This window comes from Artemia sp. Qi Xiang Cuo, chromosome 14, assembly GCF_049724085.1.
Source record: "Artemia sp. Qi Xiang Cuo chromosome 14, ASM4972408v1, whole genome shotgun sequence".
Classification (NCBI taxonomy): Eukaryota; Metazoa; Arthropoda; class Branchiopoda; order Anostraca; family Artemiidae; genus Artemia; species Artemia sp. Qi Xiang Cuo.
Genome location: NC_142807.1, coordinates 21,025,822 through 21,049,576, shown reverse-complemented (window position 1 = coordinate 21,049,576; position 23,755 = coordinate 21,025,822). Strand labels below are relative to the sequence as shown.

The 23,755-nt window shown below is 36.1% G+C and overlaps 1 protein-coding gene across 1 annotated transcript in view; it reads left to right on the top strand.

Moving 5' to 3' along the window:
- Positions 1–19,016, top strand: part of LOC148944251 (GDP-fucose transporter 1-like) — a 157,815-nt gene extending 138,799 nt beyond the window's left edge. The window contains exon 7 of the mRNA XM_089100375.1: positions 15,637–19,016. Coding sequence (XP_088956501.1) covers positions 15,637–15,840 — 204 coding nt within the window. The 3' untranslated portion in view covers positions 15,841–19,016. The remainder of the gene's footprint in view (positions 1–15,636) is intronic.
- Positions 19,017–23,755: the final 4,739 nt, after the last annotated feature.

Below are 23,755 nucleotides of genomic sequence, written 5' to 3'. Positions count from 1 at the left end.
TATATTTGTAGTGTCTATCTGTCTCTTTTTACATGTCTGATTCTATTTTTTTGCATGTCTAGGTTGGTGTTTGCAAGTCCAAGTATTTGTCGTTGTTGGTTTTTATATATAAAGTGCCTGTCTTTCTCTGTTTGCATGTCTGATTCTACTTGTTTGCATTTCTGGGTTGCTGTTTGCAAGTCCAAGTATTTGTCTTTGTTGGTTTGTATATCTCAAGTGCCAGTCTTTCTCTGTTTGCATGTGTGAGTCTATTTGTTTACATGTCTGGGTCGGTGTTTACAAGTCCAAGTATTTGTCTTTGTTGGTTTGTATATCTAAAGTGCCTGTCTTTCTCTGTTTACATGTCTGATTCTATTTGTTTGCATGTCTGGGTTGGTGTTTGCAAGTCAAAGTATATGTATATGTTGGTTTGTATCTCAAAAGTGAATTTCTTTCTCTGTTCTCATGTCTTATTCTATTTTTTTGCATGTGTGGGTAGGTATTTGCAAGTCCAAGTATTTGTATTTGATGGTTTTAATATCTAAAGTGCATGTCTTTCTCTGTTTGCATGTCTGATTCTATTTGTTTGCATGTCTGGGTTGGTGTTTGCAAGTCCAAGGCTAGATTAAGTTAGGTTAGATTAGGTTAGGTTAAGTTAGGTTAGCCTACATACGCGCGCGTACGTTTTGCTACAGCCGCCAGCATGCATAGTGAGAGAGAAATACAAAGTCGACCTGCGGGAATTTTCCGGCGAGTATGGTTAGGTTAGGCTAGATTAAGTTAGGTTAGGTTAGGCTAGATTAAGTTAGGTAAGTTTAGGTTAGGTTAAGTTAGGTTAGGCTAGGTTAGCCTACGTACGCGCGCGTACGTAGGCTAACCTAACCTAATCTAACCTAACTTAATCTAGCCTAACCTAACCTAACTTAATCTAGCCTAACCTAACTATACTCGCCGGAAAATCCCCGCAGGTCTATTTTGTATTTCTCTCTCACTATGCATGCTTGCGGCTGTAGCAAAACGTACGCGTGCGTTTGTAGTCTAACCTAACCTAATCTAACCTATCTTAATCTAGCCTTAGACTTGCAAACACCAACCCAGACATGCAAACAAATAGAATCAGACATGCAAACAGAGAAAGACATGCACTTTAGATATACAAACCAACAAAGACAAATACTTGGACTTGCAAACACCAACAAAGAACTTCAATCACATAGAATCAGACATGTAAACAGAAAAAGACAGGCACTGTAGACATACAAACCAACAAAGACAAATACTTGGACTCGCAAACACCAACCCAGACATTCATAAAATTAGAATCGTAAAAGGAAACAGAGAAAGACAGGTACTTTAGATATACAAACCAACATAGACCAAATACTTGGATTTGTAAACACCAACCCAAACATTAAAACAAATAGACTCAGACATGCAAACAGAGAAAGACAGGCACTTTAGATATAGAAACCAACAAAGACAAATACTTGGCCTTGCAAACACCAACCCAGACATGCAAACAAGTAGAATCAGACATGCAAACCGAGAAAGACAGGCACTTTAGATATACAAACCAACAAAGACAAATACTTGGACTTGCAAACACGAGCCAAGACATGCAAACAAAAAGAATCAGACATGAAAACAGAGAAAGATAGGCACTTTAGATATACAATCAAACAACTACAGATACTTTGACTTTTAGGCACCAGCCCAGAAATGCAAACAGATATAATCAGACATGAAAACATAGAAACACAGGCACTTTAGATATAAAAACCAACAAAGACAAATACTTGGACTTGCAAACACCAACCCAGACATGCCAACAAATAGAATCGGACATGCAAACAGAGAAAGACAGGCACTTTAGATATACAAACCAACAACGACGAATACTTGGACTTGCAAAAACCAACCCGGACATGCAAACAAATAGAATCAGACATGCAAACAGATAAAGATAGGCACTTTAGATATACAAACCAACAAAGACAGGGACTTGCAAACACCAACCCAGACATTCAAACAAATAGAATCAGACATGCAAACAGAGAAAGCCAGGCACTTTAGATATACAAACCAACAAAGAAAAATACTTGGACTTGCAAACAAATAGAATCAGAGATGCAAACAGAGAAAAACATGCACTTTAGATATACAAACCAACAAAGACAAATACTTGGACTTGTAAACACCAACCCAAACATGCTAACAAAAAGAGTCAGACATGCAAACAGAGAAAGACAGTCACTTTAGATATACAAACCTACAAAAAAAAAATATTTGACTTTTAAACAACAACCCAGTCATGCAAAAAAATAAAATCAGACATGCAAACAGAGAGAGACAGCCACTTTAGATATGCAAACCAACAAAGACAAATACTTGCACTTACAGACACCAACCATGACTTGCTAACAAATAGAATCAGACATTCAAACAGAGAAAGACAGGCAGTTTAGATATACAAACCAATAAAGACAAATACTTTGACTTGCAAACACCAACCCAGACATGCAAACAAATAGAATCAGACATGTAAACAGAGAAAGACAGGCACTTTAGATATACAAACCAACAAAGACAAGTACTTTGACTTGTAAACACCAACCCAGACATGTAAACAAATAGACTCAGACATGCAAACAGAGAAAGACAGGCACTTTAGATATACAAACCAGCAAAGACAAATATTTGGACTTGCAAACACCAACCCAGACATGCAAACAAGTAGAATCAGACATGCAAACAGAGAAAGAGAGGCACTTTAGATATACAAACCAACAAAGACAAATACTTGGACTTGCAAACACCAACCCAGACATGCAAACAAATAGAATCAGACATGCAAACAGAGAAAGACAGGCACTTTAGATATGCAAACCAACAATGACAAATACTTGGACTTGCAAACACCAACCCAGACATGCAAACAAATAGACTCAGACATGCAAACAGAGAAAGACAGGCACTTTAGATATACAAACCAACAAAGACAAATACTTGGACTTGCAAACTACAACCCAGACATGCAAACAAATAGAATCAGGCATGCAAACAGAGAAAGACAGTCACTTTAGGTATACAAACCAACAAAGACAGATACTTGGACTTTCAAACACCAACCCAGACATGCAAACAAATAGAATCAGACATGCAAACAGAGAAAGACAGGCACTTTAGACATACGAACCAACAACGACAAATACTTGGACTTGCAAAAACCAACCTGGACATGCAAACAAATAGAATCAGACATGCAAGCAGAGAAAGATAGGCACTTTAGATATACAAACCAACAAAGACAGATACTTGGACTTGCAAACAAGAATCCAGACATGCAAACAAATAGAATCAGACATGCAAACAGAGAAAGGCAGGTACTTTAGATATACAAACCAACAAAGAAAAATACTTGGACTTGCAAACACCAACCCAGACATGCAAACAAATAGAATCAGACATGCAAACAGAGAAAAACATGCACTTTAGATATACAAACCAACAAACAAAAATACTTGGACTTGCAAACACCACCCCATACATTTAAACAAATAGAATCAGACATTCAAACAGAGAAAGACAGGCACTTTAGATATACAAACCATCAGAGACAGATACTTGGACTTGCAAACACCAACCCAGACATGCAAACAAAAAGAATCAAACATGCAAACAGAGAAAGACAGGTACTTTAGATATAAAAACCGACAAAGACAAATACTTGGAGTTGCAATCAACAACCCAGACATGAAAACAAAGAAAATCACAAATTCAAACAGAGAAAAACAGCCAGTTTAGATATGCAAACCAACAACGACAGATACTTGGACTTTCAGACACCAACCAAGACTTGAAAACAAATAGAATCAGACATACAAACAGAGAAAGACAGGCACTGTAGATATACAAACCAACAAAGACAAATACTTTGAATTGCAAAAACCAACCCAGACATTCAAACACATAGAATCAGACATGCAAACAGAGAAAGACAGGCACTTTAGACATACAAACTAGCAAAGACAAATACTTGGACTTGCAAACACCAACCCAGACATGCAAACAAATAGAATTAGACATGCAAACAGAGAAAGACAGGCACTTTAGATATACAAACCAACAAAGACAAATACTTGAACCTGCAAACACCAACTCAGACATGCAAACAAATAGAATCAGACATGCAAACAGAAAAAGACAGGTACGTTAGATATACAAACCAACAAAGACAAATACTTGTATTTGTAAACACAAACTCAGACGTGTAAACAAATAGAATCAGACATTAAAACAAAGAAACACAGGCACTTTTGGTATGCGAACCAACAAAGACACATACTCGGACTTGCAAAAACCAACCTAGACATGTACAAAAATAGAATCAGACAGGCAAACAGAGAAAGATAGGAACTTTAGATATACAAACCAACAAAGACAAATACTTGGACTTTCAAACACCAACCCAGACATGCAAACAAATAGAATCAGAGATGCAAACAGACAAAGTCAGGCACTTTAGATATACAAACCAACAAAGACAAATACTTGGACTCGCAAAACACCAACCCAGACATCCAAACAAATGGAATCAGACATGCAAACAGAGAAAGACAGGCACTTTAGATATACAAACCAACAAAGACAAATACTTGGACTTGCAAACTCAAACCCGGACATGCAAACAAATAGAATCGGACATGCAAATAGAGAAATACAGACACTTTACATATACATACCAACAAAAATAAAAAGTTGAAATTGCGAACACCGTTCTTGATATGCAAACGAATAGAATCTTACATGTAAATAGAGAAAGACAGGCACTTTAAACATGGATACCAACAATGACAAATCCTTGGACTTGTAAACACCACCCCAGACATGTAAACAAACAGAATCAGACATGCAAACAGATAAAGACAGGCACTTTAGTTATACAAACCAACAGAAACAAATACTTTGACTTGCAAACACCAACCCTGATATGCAAACAAATAGAATCAGACATGCAAACAGAGAAAGACATGCAACATGAAAAAAAGTAGAATCAGAAATGCAAACAGCGAAAGACATGTACTTTAGATATACAAACCAAAAATGACAACTACTTTGACTTCAAAATATCAACTCAGACATGCAAACAAATAGAATCAGACACGCAAACAGAGAAAGACATGCACTTTAGATATACAAAGAAAAATACTTTGAATTGCAAACACCAACCCAGACCTGAAAAGAAATAAAATCAGACATGCAAACAGAGAAAGAAAGGCACTTCAGATATACAAACCAACAAAGACAAACAAATGTACTTGTAAACACCAACCCAGACATGCAAACAAATAGAATCAGACATGCAAACAGAGAAAGACAGGCACTTTAGATATACAAAGCAACAAATACAAATTCTTGGACTTGCAAACACCAACCCAGACATGAAAACAAATAGAATTAGACATTCAAACAGAGAAAGACAGGCACTTTAGATATACACTCCAACAATGACAAATACTTGGACTTGTAAACACCAACCCAGACATGCAAACACATAGAATTAGACATGCAAACAGAGAAAGACAGGCACTTTAGATATACAAACCAACAAAGACAAATACTTGAACCTGCAAACACCAACTCAGACATGCAAACAAATAGAATCAGACATGCAAACAGAAAAAGACAGGTACGTTAGATATACAAACCAACAAAGACAAATACTTGGACTTGTAAACACCAACTCAGACGTATAAACAAATAGAATCAGACATGTAAACAAAGAAAGACAGGCACTTTTGGTATGCGAAGCAACAAAGAGAAATACTCGGACTTGCAAAAATCAACCTAGACATGAAATAAAATAGAATCACACAGGCAAAGAGAGAAAGACAGGCACTTTAGATATACAAACCAACAAAGACAAATACTTGGACTTGCAAACATCAACCCAGACATGCAAACAAATAGAATCAGACATGCAAACAGAGAAAGTCATGCACTTTAGATATACAAACCAACAAAGACAAATACTTGGACTCGCAAAACACCAACCCAGACATCCAAACAAATGGAATCAGACATGCAAACAGAGAAAGACAGGCACTTTAGATATACAAACCAACAAAGACAAATACTTGGACTTGCAAACTCAAACCCGGACATACAAACAAATAGAAGCGGACATGCAAATTGAAAAATACAGGCACTTTACATATACATAGCAACAAAAACATAAACTTGGAATTTCAAACACCAATCTAGATATGAACACGGATAGAATCTGACATGTAAACAGAGAAACAGAGGCACTTTAAATATGGAAACCAACAAAGACAAATCCTTGGACTTGCAAACACCAACCCAGACATGTAAACAAACAGAATCAGACATTCAAACAGAGAAAGACAGGCACTTTAGATATACAAACCAATAGAGACAAATACTTGGACTTACAAACACCAATCCCTGACAAGCAAACAAATAGAATCAGACATGCAAACAGAGAAAGACATGCAACAGGCAAACAAATCGAATCAGACATGCAAACAGAGAAAAACATGCACTTTAGATATACAAACCAACAAAGACAACTATTTGGACTTCAAAATACCAACTCAAACATGCAAACAAATAGAATTAGACATTCAAACAGAGAAAGACATGTACTTTAGATATACAAAGACAAATACTTGGACTTGCAAACACCAACCCAGACATGCAAACAAATAGAATCAGACATGCAAACAGAGAAAGACATGTACTTTAGATATACAAAGCAACAAAGACAAATACTTGGACTTGTAAACACCAACCCAGACATGTAAACAAATAGAATCAGACATACAAACAGAGAAAAATAGGCACTTTAGATAAACAAACCAACAAAGACAAATACTTGGACTTGCTAACACCAACACAGAAATGAAAACAAATAGAATCAGACTTGCAAACAGAGAAGTATAGGTACTTTAGATATACAAAGCAACAAAGACAGATACTTTGACTTGCAAACACCAACCCAGACATGCAAAAAAATAGAATCAGACATGCAAACAGAGAAAGATAAACACTTTAGATACACAAAGCAACAAAGACAAATACTTGGACTTGCAAACACCAACCCGGACATAAAAACAAATAGAATCAGACATGCAAACAGAGAAAGACAGGCCCTGTATATATACAAACCAACAAAGACAAATACTTGGAATTGCAAACACCAACCCAGACATGAAAACAAATAGAATCATACATGAATACAGAAAAAGACAGTCACTTTAGATATACAAACCAACAAAGACAAATACTTGGAATTGCAAACACCAACCCAGACATGCAAACAAATAGAATCAGACATGCAAACAGAGAAAGATAGGCACTTTAGATATACAAAGCAACAAAGACAAATACTTGGACTTGTAAACACCAACCCAGACATGTAAACAAATAGAATCAGAAATGCAAACAGGAAAAGACAGACACTTTAGATATACAAAGCAACAAAGACAAATACTTGGACTTGCAAACACCAACCCAGACATGCAAACAGAGAAAGACAGGCACTTTAGATATACGAACCAAAAAATACAAATATTAGTACTTTAAAACACAAACCCAGACCCGCAAACAAATATAATCAGACATGCAAAGAGAGAAAGACAGGAACTTTAAATATACAAACGAACAACTACAAATACTTGGACTTGCAAACACCAACCCAGACATGCAAACAGATGGAATCAGACATGCAAACAGAGAAAGACAGGCACTTTAGATATACAAACCAACAAAGACAAATACTTGGACTCGCAAAACACCAACCCAGACATCCAAACAAATAGAATCAGACATGCAAGCAGAGAAAGACAGGCACTTTAGATATACAAACCAACAAAGACAAATACTTGTACTTGAAAAAACAAACCCGGACATGAAAACAAATAGAATCGGACATTCAAGTAGAAAAATACAGACACTTTACATATACATACCAACAAAAACAAAAACTTGGAATTGCACAAACCAATCCAGACTTTCAAACGAATAGAATCTTACATGTAAATAGAGAAACAGAGGCACTTTAGATATGCATACCAACAAAGACAAATACTTGGACTTGCAAACACCAACCCAGACATGCAAACAAATAGAATCAGACATGCAAACAGAGAAAGACAGGCACTTTAGACATACAAACGAACAAAGACAAATACTTGGACTTGCAAACACAAACACATACATGCAAACAAATAGAATCAGACATGCAAACAGAGAAAGACATGCAACATGCAAACAAATCGAATCAGATATGCAAACAGAGAAAGACAGGCACTTTAGATATACAAACCAACAAAGACAAATACTTGGACTTGCAAACACCAACTCAGACATGCAAACAAATAGAATCAGACATGCAAACAGAGAAAGACATGCACTTTAGATATACAAAGACAAATACTTGGACTTGCAAACACCAACCCAGACATGAAAACAAATAAAATCGGACATTAAAACAGAGAATGAAAGGAACTTTTGATATATACAGCAACAAAGACAAATTCTTAGACTTTAAAAAAACAACCCAGACATGTAAAAAAATAGAATCAGACATGCAAACAGATAAAGAAAGGCACTTTAGATATACAAAGAACCAAAGTCAAATACTTGGACTTGCAAACACCAACCCAGACATGCAAACAAATAGAATTAGACATGCAAACAGATAAAGATAGGCACTTTAGATATACAAAGCAACAAAGACAAATACTTGGACTTGTAAACACCAACCCAGACATGTAAACAAATAGAATCAGACATGCAAACAGAGAAAGACAGACACTTTAGATATACAAAGCAACAAAGACAAATACTTGGACTTGCAAAAACCAACCCAGAAATGAAAACAAATAGAATCAGACACGCAAACAGAGAAAGACAGGCACTTTAGATATACAAAGCAACAAAGACAAATACTTGGACTTGCAAACACCAACCCAGACATGCAAACTAATAGAATCAGTGATGCAAACAGATAACGACAGTCAATTTAGATATTCAAACCAACAAAGACAAATACTTGGACTTGCAAACACCACCCCACACATGCAAACAAATAGAATCATACATGCAAACAGAGAAAGATAGGCACTTTAGATATACAAAGTAACAAAGACAAATACTTGGACTTGTAAACACCAACCCAGACATGTAAACAAATAGAATCAGAAATGCAAACAGGAAAAGACAGACACTTTAGATATACAAACCAACAAAGACATCTACTTGGTATTTCAAATACCTACCCAGACATGCAAACAGAGAAAGACAGGCATTTTATATATACGAACCAACAAAGACATATAATAAGACTTGAAAATAACACACCAGAGAGTCACAAAAATAGAATCACACATATAAACAGAAAAAAAAAGCCAATTTAAATATACAAACCAACAAAGACAAATACTTGGACTTGCAAACACCAACCCAGACATGCAAACAGATGGAATCAGACATGCAAACAGAGAAAGACAGGCACTTTAGATATACAAACCAACAAAGACAAATTCTTGGACTTTGAAACATCAACCCCGACATGCAAACAAATTGATTCAAAAGTATTTAGAAAAATGTGGGGGCCCGGGGCACTTGGGGGGCCGGGGGCCATTTGGGGGCCCTTTGGGGGCTCGGAGGGCCATTGGGGTTGGGGGGGCCCTTTGGGGTTGGTGTAGAGGACCTCACAACACTGCTGAAATAGAACTTGCGTATTGTAACGACCGCAGAGTTTCACCCTTAAATCCTCTTCTAAAATCATCGTCTAAAATGCCTCAATCTGTTTCGCGCAAATCATCTTCTAAAATGTCTCAAAACGGTTTCGCCCAAATAATCCCTAAACGTAATTTCTGCGTGTTCCTTTTGTTTCGGCATCCCTGTGCTGTCACATTTGAAATTCCTAGGAAACCATTAACCGCGTTAATCTCTTCATCTCATAGATGCTCCTAGCTACACTATTATGGTTTAGATAGAATATTAATTTATCTCTGTGACTTAAAGATCGAAGAAGCCGTATTTAAAAATATAATTTCTATCTCTTTTGACTCCCGCATAATTCCAAGATAACAAGTGATGTCATTTCTAATTCTCCTTTCGTGAATCAATAATTTCCTTTGAAACAACAAATTAATTCCTCTCGAGTCGATCAATACATTCCCCTCGATTATGTAAATCAAATTCTCAGAAATTCTCTCCCCTTCGTGGATCGATAATCCTTGAATAAATTTTGTCCCGTCAGTGTTAAACTAAATTGTAGATGGCAGCACCTGTGTTCTCCCTGGGGATTCTATGCCCATATATGGTGTGGGGTCATGTCATTTCTAATTCCTGACACTAAGGATCAATGAAGCCATATTTGAAAATAGAATATTAATTTTTCTCTCTGACCTAAAGACCGTTTATCCCTCAGACCTAAGATCAAAGAAGCCATATTTGTTTCTTAATTCCCCTTTCGTAAATCAATAATTCCCCTTAGAAACAACAAATTAATTCACCTTTTGTGAATCAATAATTCCTCTCGATTATGCGAATCAATTTCTCGGAAATTTAGTTCCCCCTCGAGTCCTTGACCAATACATCTCGTCCACTAAGTGAAGCCATATGCATTCCCCTCTGTATCTTAACCATCAAACAGAACGAAACCATGAAAATACATCAAAGTGAGAAAAATCCTGTTTTTTTCATTCTCAGTGACAAAAACCATAAAAACATGCATAAATTATGTACTGTCAGCGTTAGACCAAATTGTAGATGGCAGCACGGTGTTCGTTTCATATCAATAGGGTCATTCCTACTATTGTCTTTCTTTGTAAATATATATTTTTTTTAAGTGGCAAGGACATCTAAATAAAAAAAAATGCCCATAAATCCATCTTAGGTTTACTCATGCCTGAGGGCTGTGATTTTCTACGATTTTCTTCTGTTTTTTTTTCTAAATTTCGAAGTTTTTAGGGTAGTTCTACATTTTCGTCAGTGTTGCCGCGTTGAACCATGAACATAAATTAGCAAAACTACTTAGCTGAATTTGAATACGCTTTTCGTCCGTAAAATTCGAAAACTAATAATCTGTCGATTTCCGATAAGTAAATACACCTTGAAATGGCAACTGCGCATTTTTCAGCAGTTTAGTGTCATTTATTTTTAGCTTTTATTGCTGAGTTATCACCCCTTTTTTTATTATTGTTATTATTATTGGCACCCACAACTACAAAAAATTATGGAACTGCATATGGAGATCATTTTCATTAAAAATTGAATTCCCGATTTTTCCAATTTTCTTAAGATACCTATGGTTGTTTAAGTTTACACTTAACCAATTCAAACAGTCAGGTTTGGTTTTCACTGTCCTGTGTACTTTAAGTATCAAGATGAACATTTTCTTATTGTACGCTACAGTATTTTAGCTCAAGTTTATCTGCTTGAACTTAAAACCAAACTAAATTCATACCTCTGTTTTCTTTTAAGACATCTTTAACCAGGAAACTGAGAACAGTCCGGTTTCTTTTTGAGCAATCCATTTTCTGTTCTTCCTGTCTTAGTTCTCTGGTTTAGCGGAAACTCATAGTAAGAGAGCTCAGACAAAAAAAATATTCTGCTTTCTGGAAAATTGAACGTTTTTAAGACTAAAGATGAAAGCATGTGGCGCTCGCAACATAAAAACCTGCTCGCATTTCTGAATGATCATGGTAACTGATCTTCATGTTGTCATTAACGAATACGCTGTCGTTGATGCCTCTGAATAATTACTAGTAATATTTAGGGATTATTAGTAATATTAATTTTAATAATTATATATATATTGATGCCTTTGATCGCCTCGCACTTTCAGTTTAGGTCCTGAAAATTTCTAATTGTTTGGGATAGCAGAAAAAAAAATACAATTTTTAGTTTTTAGCGTATTTGGAGGTCAATGCGATTGCAGGCGATGTGTAGTCTTGAAAAGTTTTTTCTTCCGTATTTTACTGTTTTTAGTGTCTGGTAAATCGTATAATCAATGTTCGCCATTATTTAGAATTAGTTCGAAAAAACAGTTTCCACAAAATAAGTTTTCCAAAGAAAAGTAAAGTGCTGATGTGAAGATGAGTATTAATTAAGTCAAAAAAAATCTCAAGTGTAAAACTACCATAAACCACAATGTACAAGTGAATGAAACCCAAAACGAATAGAAATAACAATAAATGACCAAGGCATAATCAAAAAGAGCAGAAACTAAGAGGAGTAGGGCAGATGCTCCTAGTGCCTTTCAAGGACAAGGACATTATTTGTACTTTACTGAAAACAATCCTTATCTGGAACTATCCGTTTTTTTCTCATATCATGAAAAACAATCAGTCATAACCAAAATTACTGATATTCATACCTGAATGTCTTGATAGTTTTGATTTAATAGAGTTAAAAAAAACGAGAAAATATTTAAAATGTATTTGTTTTCAGTAAAGTGCAAAAAAGCATTATTATCCTATTATCATTGTTTAAAAATTGTGTATGCAATGAAGGTGAAGCAAGATCATGTTTTTAAAAATTATTTTGTTTTTTCGTTAAGTTGTATACAATCATTGCAGGAAGATAGACGTATCTATTGGAGCTTAACTTTTTGTAAAAGAGAAATTCATTTACTAAAAACCAATATTCACAAAAAAAATCATATCAAACAGACCTTGACTTACTTGACTTATGTCCCATCCGTCCTTGAAGGTCGTTTTGGGGCCTCTTCTTTAACCAGTTCATTGATGTGCCTCCTGTAGGTGCTTCTGTTGTCGGCCAGGCGGCAGAGTTGTGGCAGGTTGCAAGGTGAAAAGTTTCCCTTCCATCTCTTCGGAGGGCGACCTCAGGGTCGAGAACCGTGTACTCGTCCATCGAAGGTTATCTTCGGGAGACGAGGGCTAGCCATGCGTTGGGTATGTCCAAGCCATTTGAGTTGCTGTAGTTTTATTTTGTCCAGTATTGTAAATTTGACCTTCAGATTATGGAGAAGCTTGGAGTTGGATATTCTGTCGTGGAAGGTGATACCAGCGATGTGTCGTAGGGATTTGGTTTCAAAGGCAGCTAGGCGGCGTTGATCGTCTGTTTTAAGCGTTCAGGATTCATAGGTATAGATGGCGATCGGACTAATGAGGGAGTAGAAAAGACTCGTTTTAAGAGTCGTTGTTAGGCTCTTATTCCTCCAGATGGGCATCGGAGCTTTAAAACTGGAGTTCGCAAGTGTCAGGCGTCTCTTGATGTCTTTCAGTTGGTTGTTATCATAAGTAAGTAAGCTCTCATGGTAGGCGAAGCCTTCCACCCATTCAATGATACCTTCACCAAGCTGAAGGCTGAGATTTACCTGTGAATCGAACTTGCGTGAACAGCGCATGGCTTTCGTTTTTGAGGTGTTGATTGCCATCCCGAAGAGGTTGGTGGACGAGTGAACGCTGTTAGCCTGAGATTGTAGATCTTGAAGGGACTCGGCTATTAGGACTATGTCATCAACATATGCCAGTTTGTCTGTCACCACTCCTCCGACAAAGGTGCCGGGCGGGTTATCTGTGAGTGAAAGGGCTGCAGTTAGGAAGAGATTGAACAGCTCCGGTGATTTAGGCAGCCTTGAAGTACTCCGGTAGAGGTTTTGAAGCTCTTGGTAAGTCCTTCTCTAGTGATGACGCGGCTACTGAACTTCTTATACATGTCTTTGATCAGCGAGATCAGGTTGGATGGGATGCCAAAGTGAAGAAGGATGTGCCATAGACCTTCTCTCCATATCCGATCAAAAGCTTGTTTAAAGTCTATGAAAAGGTGGTAGATGCTGCGGCCAAGGTCGCTATACTTTTCCATGATCTGCCGAACAGTGAATATCTGATCTTTTGTTGATCTATTTGGTTGGAAGCCGGCCTGGTATTCCGGAATGACCATTGAAGAAATGGCTCGTATACGCCCGAGCATGACTCTTGTGAGGATTTTTGCTGCGTGGCTGGTAAGACTTATTGGGCGGTAGTTGTCGCAGACAGCTTTAGAGCCTTTCTTATGCAGGGGGATTATCGTGGCTTCGCACCAGGTTGAGGGGAAGTGACATTTTTTCCAAGCAGCTGTGGCAATTTTGTGGTAAAGGTCAAGGAGTGGTTTGCAGTTTACTTTCAGCAGTTCGGGCTGGATTCCATCGGGGCCGGCAGCTTTGTTTGTTCTCAAGTCTCTGATAGCTGCTTCTATTTCAGAGTGAAAAGGGGGAGGACTTGGATCTGTAGAGGTTATAGGGAAAGTGTCGAGAATTGTTGAGTCTGGGTGGATGTCCAGATTCAGTTTACTTTTAAAATGGTTTTTCCATCGAGAGCGGATTCCGTCTGTGGATTGTATTTGGTTTCCATGTTCGTCGAGAAGGGAGAACGCTTTGATGTCCTTCTTTTCGGCCAATTCCCGCACTATTCTATACATGTAGTGGGAGTCTCCTTTCTTGAAGGCGGATTCACATTGATCACACGTTTCTTTAATAAAAGCACGACGAGCACGTCTGGTGGATTTCTCAACAGCTCGTTTGAGTTACTTGTATCGGTCCCTACTTTCTTTATCTTGCTTGTTCGTGAGTTGGCGCTTTTCGTCGCAGAGTGAGATGATCTCGTCTGTTATCCAAGGTTTCTGAATGTTTTTTTGGGTACCCAGTGTGGAATGAGCGACATCAATTATGATATTGGTGCTGCTAGTCTCCAAGTTGTCAATATCTTCCTTAGACAGGATATGGGGAGATCTCGACGTGAGCTCCGAAATATTTTCGGATAGAATGGTGATATTGGTCATACGTGTGTTTTCGTCTTTCAGATCTACTCGAAACTTGGGGGTTTTCTGAGATAACTTTGATGCTGTTTTAAGTCTTGTTTTGAACCTAGACATGACAAGCGAGTGGTCGCTGTCAAAGTCGCCAACAGCTAGTGTGACTGTGTTTAGGACGGACGTTTTCCAACGTCTAGACACGAGGATGTAGTCTATTAAGTTTTTAGTTTTTCCATCCGGTGAGGTCCAGGATGTCTTACGGCGAGGTCTGTACTTGAACAGTGTGTTTGTAATGACTAAATCGCTGTCTCTGCAGAATTCGATAAGGCGTTCTCCTCTTCTGTTCATTTTTCCATGTCCAAATTTGCCCAGACCTACCACGGTAGGTCTGTTTTTTCAAACAGACCTACCACGTGAAAATCTGTACAGATTTGTTTGTGGCAGGACTCAATATTTTACTCACTCACTACATATAAATTGAAAAAAAAGAAAAGAACAAAAAATGCAAAGGAAAAAATTTTGTTGAGGGATTTCGAGCATTTGAAACACGAAGGAAATGATGGCAAAATACTTATATGCGTCATTTAATCTTTTTGAAGCATCGAGCGTTCATGCATTTTATACGTTTTGTTACTAATTACGTTATACGTTTATTACGTTTAATTACATTTATTATGTTTTTATTACTTCTTGTCAAGTAGGAAAGCGGTTGGTGATATCAGGAGTACACGCCTTCCTCTTATTCAATAGAACCAATAGTATCAATAGCTGTCAGCTGGGATTGGAAATATCATGTGAGATGTCATTATCCCCCCCCCCCTCATTCCCTCTTCTCTGCTCATTATTGAATTTTCTTCCTTTTAGGTTACGTCGCCCCTTACACATAACATATCAGGCACAGCTAAAGCATGCGCACAAACCGTGATAGCCACCTATTGGTATTCAGAAGTTAAATCCGGATTGTGGTGGCTCTCAAATTTTATTGTCCTCGGAGGAAGTGCAGCATACACACGTGTCCGACAAATTGAAATGAAGAAAGTGAATACACATCAGGACGTGAAGGCGTAGAGAATGATACACGTTAAATTTTGCACCTTTTGGGTTTGTTGTCGTCATGGACATGGGGATCCAAGCGTTTAATACGTCGCAAACGAGGAATCAAATAGAGCACAAGAAAAACTCGCTAGTGGCTAAATAAGTTTTTAGTTTTTTGCATAAACTATTCAAAGGCTAGTTCAGGAGAAAATACAATTGCAAAGAGTTTTTTTGTGTCAGACGAGAAAAATTTGTCTCTGGTTTTAGAATGTCTGTAAATATTTTTTGTATAACATGAACTGCTAAGATGCTAGTTTGATCAGTTCCGTAATATAAACTGTAGAGCCAAGTCAAGATTACTTGGCCATTAATGGGTTTTAAACCGTTCGTGGTGACGAACTGCAAGTAAGGAGCAACCCAGCTCAATAGTAACCGAAACTCTAAAAAAAGAAATTTTGGTAACAATTAATATATCAAATTGGCTTTTTGTGCTGATTTCAAATATACAAAATTCATTAAATCAGTGTTATCCATCAAAAGCTACGAACATTAGAAAATGTGCCCGATGTTTGAAAAAAGGGGAAACAGCCCGAAAAAATGTAAGCGATTTTGACAAAAATTACGCCATCAGATTCAACATATCAGAGAATCCTAGTGAAGGGGTTTCAAATTTCTATCTAAATAATATGGAATTTTGTATTTTGTGCCAGAAGAAACATCATAGATGCACATTAATTTTTGTCTATTTTCCACAGGGGTGATTGTATCGAGTCAATGGTCCTAGAAAATCGAGAGAAGGCTCATTTGAGCGGAAATTAAAATATCTTTTTAAGTGACCGAAAAAGTTGGAGGGTAAATAGCCCCATCCCGCGCCCCTTTTTCCCCAAAGACATCCGATCATAATTTTGAGCTAGCCAGTTTGTTCAGTATAGTTTAAAGGTCCAATAACTATTTCGTTTGGGGATGACATGACCCACCAGTGCTTTTATGGTGAAGACTAAGTTGTGCAATTCGCCCATTGCTTACAAATATTAATTGTTATTGGGAAATATACGGAATCTTTTTAAGGGGGGGGGGGATTTTCTATGGGAAGAGTTCCCATGCTGAGTAAAGTTTCGGGGTGAAATTTTTCATGGGAAATTTTATATGGGACTGAGGGATATCTTGGCAGGATTTGAAAAACGGTCAAAAATTAAATAAAATAAATTAGTTTTTTCCACTGAAAGTAAGGAGCAACATAAAAACTTATAAAACGGACAGAAATCATTCCTTATGTGAGGAGGGTGTCCCTTCGTCATACTTCGCTCTTTACGCCAAAGTCTTGAAGCTTAATACTTCTTATTCAAATTCAAATTTACGTTTTAGCTGTCTTTCATAAATAATATTGACAAAAAAATCAAACTTTAGCGTAAAGAGCGAGGATTGAGGAGGGGGTTGCCTCCTCATACACGTGAAATTTCTGTTCGTTTTAAGTTTTAATGTTCCTCCTTAGGTTTGGTTGAAAATTTTTTTTTTTACTATTTAATGACTTAATGAATCAATCATGTGCTGGAAAAAAAATGTATAGAATTTTTGGGCGTTTGCTTACGTGCTTCATTTTAGGGACTAGAAAATGGTTTCAAGGGCATTTTAGAATGAACTTGATTAAACAGGCTCCAAATATTCCTCATTGCTTGATGGGAAAGAGATTTTTTTCTATTTTTGGTCTTTGAATCTTTATTTTTCATTTGTTTAATCTTTCAATTTAGTTATTAATTCTTATTTGATTATTTCATTCACATTGCTTTTAATTGCTAAATCTTTAGTGCTAAACTTTGTTTTAGATTTTAAATTTTTATTGCCGAATCTAAAGTTCTTTAATTTCGGCAATAATCTTATGATTGTGCAAACTCAACACTGAGTTAGAGACTTTGAGTTAGACAACACTGATGTTAAGCTTAAAAAAAATGTAAAGAAGTGGACTTGGTAAATTAATTTTTAAAGACTCATGTTTCACACTGGCCTTGAAAATTACTATATTCACCCCAGGAACATCAACTAATGCCTATCCTATAACTATTTCTTCATTGAAAACAGGGTAATAATACAGTGTTAAATTTTTGCTGTTTTTCTTTTGCAAAATTCTCTTGCCTCTAAATTATTCTGGTAATAATATTCTGGTAATTATTCTGGTGTTTTCTGGTAAATACTACTTCAACGTAGATAAGTCCTTTCACTACTTCACTCTTACTTGCTGGTAAATCCGCGGATTTCAGATGTATTTGTTACGTTTATATGGTCGTCTCATGTTGATCCAAGATTTAGTAAAAATAAACGTTTGCACTTTGTAATCTTGATTGTGTCCATAAACTACTTTAGGCCAGCTGAAGTTAAGACATATGTCTCAAATTTGATCAAGAAGCCCCAAAAGTGCTTGAGACTTAGCGGTTTCAATGTTAAGGAGTAGCAGTAGGACCAGGTTTCCAGGATAGAAGGTCAATCGTTTTGGCGTTTTTAGCTTGCTTTCTGTTTACATCGCCTGTGGTATAGGCAATCTAACTCAGGGTTGCCAACTGCCGATGTCTAAACAGAATGCAAATCAAGGCCAAAAGAGTGATTTTTGCTCAAAGCAAGTCAAAAAATTTGCGCATCCCCTCTGAGGTAAAAAAAAGAGTGCACTTCACACGAAAAGTGAAAAATACTGATTTTCACTCTTCTGTATCTCCTCTCAAGTAAAAAAGAGTGTATTTCATACGAAAAGAGGGCTAGCTGGCAACCCTGATCTAAGTACCAGATATCCCACTAGTAATTTACTCAGTCAGTTGCGGTAATTCAATAGGCGTTGTGTGAGATTTTCTGGAATACTATGACGTTTACAGCCCACCCTCTTAAAGTGAGAAAGTTCTACCGATTGATTCAATCTGTTCTATCCTATCTTATTTAGTTCTCAGAATGCTCAGAAGTTTTTTTCTATTTTTCTAAAGCACTTTTTCCAACTTTCATCACTAACAGAAATAGGTGAGGAAAGGAGTTTTTAATTTGAAAACCGTTTGCTGCATCTTGAATGCCTAAAAAACATCTACATTGGGGGTACAAGATTAAGATATGAAAGGCATCAAGACTGGGGGACTGTCATTTAGGTGTTGTTAACTTGCTTTTATTATTAGATGCTTCTCAGAGCCAGAGATATTAGGCTAACTACTCCATATCTCACTAGTCATTTCATCACTTCGGCTCTGGTTGTTCAAAAGGTGTTATGTGAAATTCTTTGATAATTCCAAATTTTCAGCACCTCACTTAAAGTGAGCAAGTCCTATCGTCTGGTTTAATTTTTTAAAGCAGGAATGCCAAAATTTAATTATTTTTTTAATTTAAAGCAGAGACGGTATCCTATCAAGGTGGTATCCAGAGGGGGGGGGGATTAGGGAAGTATTATATTTAAATGATAATATCTTGAATTTTTTTATTGAAAGCAGGGATGCCAAAAAGTTAATTATTTTTTTAAAGCAGAGACGGATCTTGTAGAACATTATATGGCTGCTGTAAAAAAAAATAATACAAAAGGGAGTGCGAAGGGAGGTGAGAGACTTTTACAAGAATTTGACACTTTGGTTGCTACCAGTCGGTACTAGGTGTAGTATCCTATGAAAGTGTACTGTCAATGAGTAGAGAAAGTAAATTTGTAAGTTTAAGCTGTGATTTGAGAAAGACCGATGAAAACATTAATGTTTGCCGTCAACATTGATCGCGTCGGTGGCGCGCCGCCGACATCTTACTAGCGGCGCGCCGCCGCTGCTGTTTTTGGCCACCGGTCTTCCCTCATCGATGCAGCGCCGGGGTCTAGCTGTTATGCTAAATTTTGGAGAGAAGTTCATGTCCCCTCCCACCAAGAACCAAATTTGGGGTCTTAGACCCCCTCTCCTGATGCATTTCGGGATACGTTCTTGGAAAGTATTGATATTTCTAAAATTAAGGGAAGTGAAGTACAATTTTTAGTCAGGGGAAGAATTTATAAGCTAAGGTTACCTCGAATCCAGTATCGTCAAATCGTGAGACGCCAGAGAAAATTTAATAACCTTTCCTAATGCAATGAAACTAAACGACGTCTTCACATTTCCTTTTCTTCAGACTTTTGTTCCCGACAGAAGCCCGTAATGAAAAGTTATTTCTTGTATTGGTGATGAGGAAAGCAATAGCAATAGAGTATTAAAAATTTGTATGAATAACCACTTTGCTTTTTATGATTTAAGTGGTATAAAAGTAAAACTAAGCTTTCACAAGTTAACTTTCTAGTATTCTATGGGGATAATTACCAAAATTGTAAAACCAGCAATATTAGCTGAATCTACGTAGCTACAAAAATAAAAAATATCATCTATAAAATATGAAAGGTAGAGAAAAGTTCGAAACATAGCCGAATGCAAAATTTAATAAGAAAAAACGTAAACAAACAGCAAGCTCACTCAGATGGTTGCAGCAGGTGCAACCTAGTGAAAAGCAGACACAGGAAAAGCACAAACTCGAAACACAAAACCGAACCCAAAAACAGGATGTTCTCTTTGGAGAAATAAATTCCATGAGTTAAGAGTTGCAAAATAAAAGACTAATTTAGTAGTATTTAATACTATTTCACTGACCATAATATGGATCGACTTTGGCATACAGTTTTAATTCTCCGAAACTCAAGCAAGCTCAGTTTTTATTAAAGCGCTAGTTTTTAGAATTCTAAGGACATTTGAAAATTCGACGAGTCAGTTTATTTCAGCTAGTTTTGCAGATGCATCTTGCGTAATCTGAGAAGCAGTAATCTTTGTTCGTTTTTAATTTTAACGTCACTCTTTACATCCGTAAGAAATTTTTTTTTTTTTTTTTTTAAATAAATACAAGATCAAGAGTGTCAGCCAGATATTTTCTTTTTGATAAGAGCTTTGCGATTCTGGACTTGAGTAAAATCAAAAGTTTGATTTTGAAATAAGGAATTTTTAAAAACTTGAAATTTTTTGCAATCAAAAACGAACAAAAATTAATTAAAAAAAAAACTTTCCGAAAAATAAGTTTTTCAAAGAAAAGTAAAGGCCATTTATTTAATTTCTGTTCGTTTTGGGTTTCATTTATTCTTTAATAGTTTTGAGTTTGAATTTTAAAAGGTATTTGTATCTGCTGAGCTTAGGTTTAAAATGACCTTTACTTTTCTTTGAAAAACTTATTTTTCTGAAATTTTTTTTCATTAATGCTGTAAAACAACAATTTTGGCTTGAATAGGGCTAAAATAATAACTGAGCAAAAATTCGTAGATAATCAATTGGTTGCAACAACCAAATAGCTCTGCACAAAATATCTATATTTGTGAGGACATAGTACCACGTATTGACACATCTCCATATGACTATTTATAGAAAATTGAGAGTCGTTCATTTTTCTTCTTGTTTTCGTTTTCGAAATCTTAAATTAAATCTTAATTGATCATTAATTGAAACATTATTGTTCCACGGGTTTTGAAACGAAGCTTTAGTAAAGTTAAAAATTATCAAGGAATCGCCAGTATATTGTCACTCTGTTTTTTCGTCATGTTTTTGTGCTCATGCTTGTTTGCCATCTTCTGGATCATCTAGTTGATCCTGCAAAGGGGCTTTCGAATTGATGACTGATAGGAAGTCATGCGAACTGATTGGCCAGGGCAACGACACATGTGTGAATGACTGCACTTGTGGTCAAATATGCAAAGATACAGGTCTGAGCATCGTTTCAAAGCTTCAGAAAGCTGCTTCTTGGATGTTCTATCTGAGGAATTTCTTGAAGTTTTCAATAATTCTGGTATTGTGAGTAAGGATTTTACGACCTTGTTCACCGGTTATTGAGGTCACCATGGTTCATCGCTTCTTTCATGTTGATAGTCGGTCGATCGACTCTCTTTAAGCGATTTATGCCACTGAAACATATGGTTCTTTCCTTGTAACTGATTGTAACAAGAATCTGGTCACAAATAGCACAAGTTTTGAAGATGAACGTTTTTTCTTGCAAAATTTTTTTTTCTGTAGAAATCTTAGAGCAGCACTCTCGATATATGGCAGAATCATGTAGGGGAACTAGAAGCCTAGTGCGGATAAACAGAGAACAACATGACCTTACGACTAGCTCAGTCACACGCATAGTGAGTTGACGAAGATGTAACCATAATAATAACTCCGCTGTATCTAGAGCATCAACGGAGGTTGCATTGTGTAGCAAGATTTTTCTTAATCAGTTTTAAACTCCGTTGACATTAATTTTTGTTTGTTTTGTTCTTTATATGGGAATGAAATACATTTTGTTTTGGCTAATTTTTGAGTAAAGGTTTATTTTTTAAGTCTGTATGGTTTTTTTTAGGTGAAAAAGGTTAAAACCTTGAATCTAGCCTATTAAAATGGTTTTTTAAATTCTAAATATAAAATCTCATAAATAAATAAAAAATATACTGCTGGATTAACAATGAATAAAAAAACGGTTAAACAGAAGTGGATTAGAAAGAAAAACGGTTCAATCAAATTAACAGAAAAATAAGAAATATCTATCTTGCCTATGACAGTAATCGGCGGCGGTATTTCTAAAGATACTTAGTTAGAAACCACATTATTAATAGAGGGTGTCTAAAAAAGAACGCCGGATTTGAAAATCCGGCCCATCATTTTCACTTGGTTTGTTGTTAGCAACACTGTTTTGGATGTTTTGTTATCACTGAGCGTTGAGATTATTTTTTGATAGTGTGTTTTAGTTTTCCACTTTAATGTTTGTGGTTTATAGTCATAAATTCGGTTTATAGTAGGTTCAAATCTCGTGTTTTTTTCCACTTTTTGGATTTTAAGAGAGAAAAAACACAACTAGCCTTTACCTGTTAACAATGGCCATCTGTTTTTTTTTCTCTTGCTATAAGTACAAAAAATGTTTTTGTCATTAGCACACCACAAGAACAAGCACTTTGGCATTGCTTCGTTTTCTAAGTGTTGGAAAACAAGAAGGAAAAAGAGCAAATCTAGAAATTCAAAAACATCTTATGCTTTTAAAAATGTAATGAGATGTCGGAAAACAAAGTCCACCTGTCAATCAATGGTTCTTGATTTTTGAGTTTGTTGGGGAGGGGTGGAGTATAAATTAGAGTTTTAGGGGAAATAAAATAATAAACTCTAAAATTAACTTTGAAATGAAGCAAAACTCTTAAATAAAGGTCATAATAAGTTATATTGGTCTATACTTAAAAAAAATCTAATATATATGGTTTTTCTAGATGTTTATAATCTTTTCAGTTCACAGTTAACTACAAAAGGTTAGTACTGTGCTATTAAGGCTGCTAGGTGGTATAGATGAAAGATATAGCAAGTTTATGATGTCTCTTAGCGTTTACCAGATAACAGAAACCAGTCTAGAACCTCTGAGAAGATAGGACTTTAGGCGTGTTTCCATTTGTGGTCCCGAGTAAAAAACTAAGACTTGAATTCGGACACAAAATCGAGCCATTTCGACCTGGGGACCGGTTCGAATTTGAGAGGTGTATTGTATATTTTTGTGTATTGATAATGTGTATTTTTACTAATCTGTCCGTTACTGGTAACCTAATTCGATTTGTAATTGTCCATTTTAACTTTGCATTAATAATAAAATATAATTAAAAATAATTTGTTTTAAACGCATTATATTTAGGGGTAGGGGGAAATCTTAAGGAAAGAAAAATATTTATGTCTTTTAGGATTAGGATTATTATCAAACACAGTAAAATTGTTAATAATAAAATTTTATATTTGTATTAGTTTAATAGTAGCCTACGCAGGCCTAACTAGTCTTGGCTTTTCTTGAGTGTGTGTTTGTGCATGATAATGAACTTTAAGTAAAGAGCGATCCTTTTCGAATACTTATTGAAATTGTAAATCCTGGTTTGAAGACAAAATATACATAAAAAGAATCTGATTTTTAACTGATTCTACATACCCCAATATAT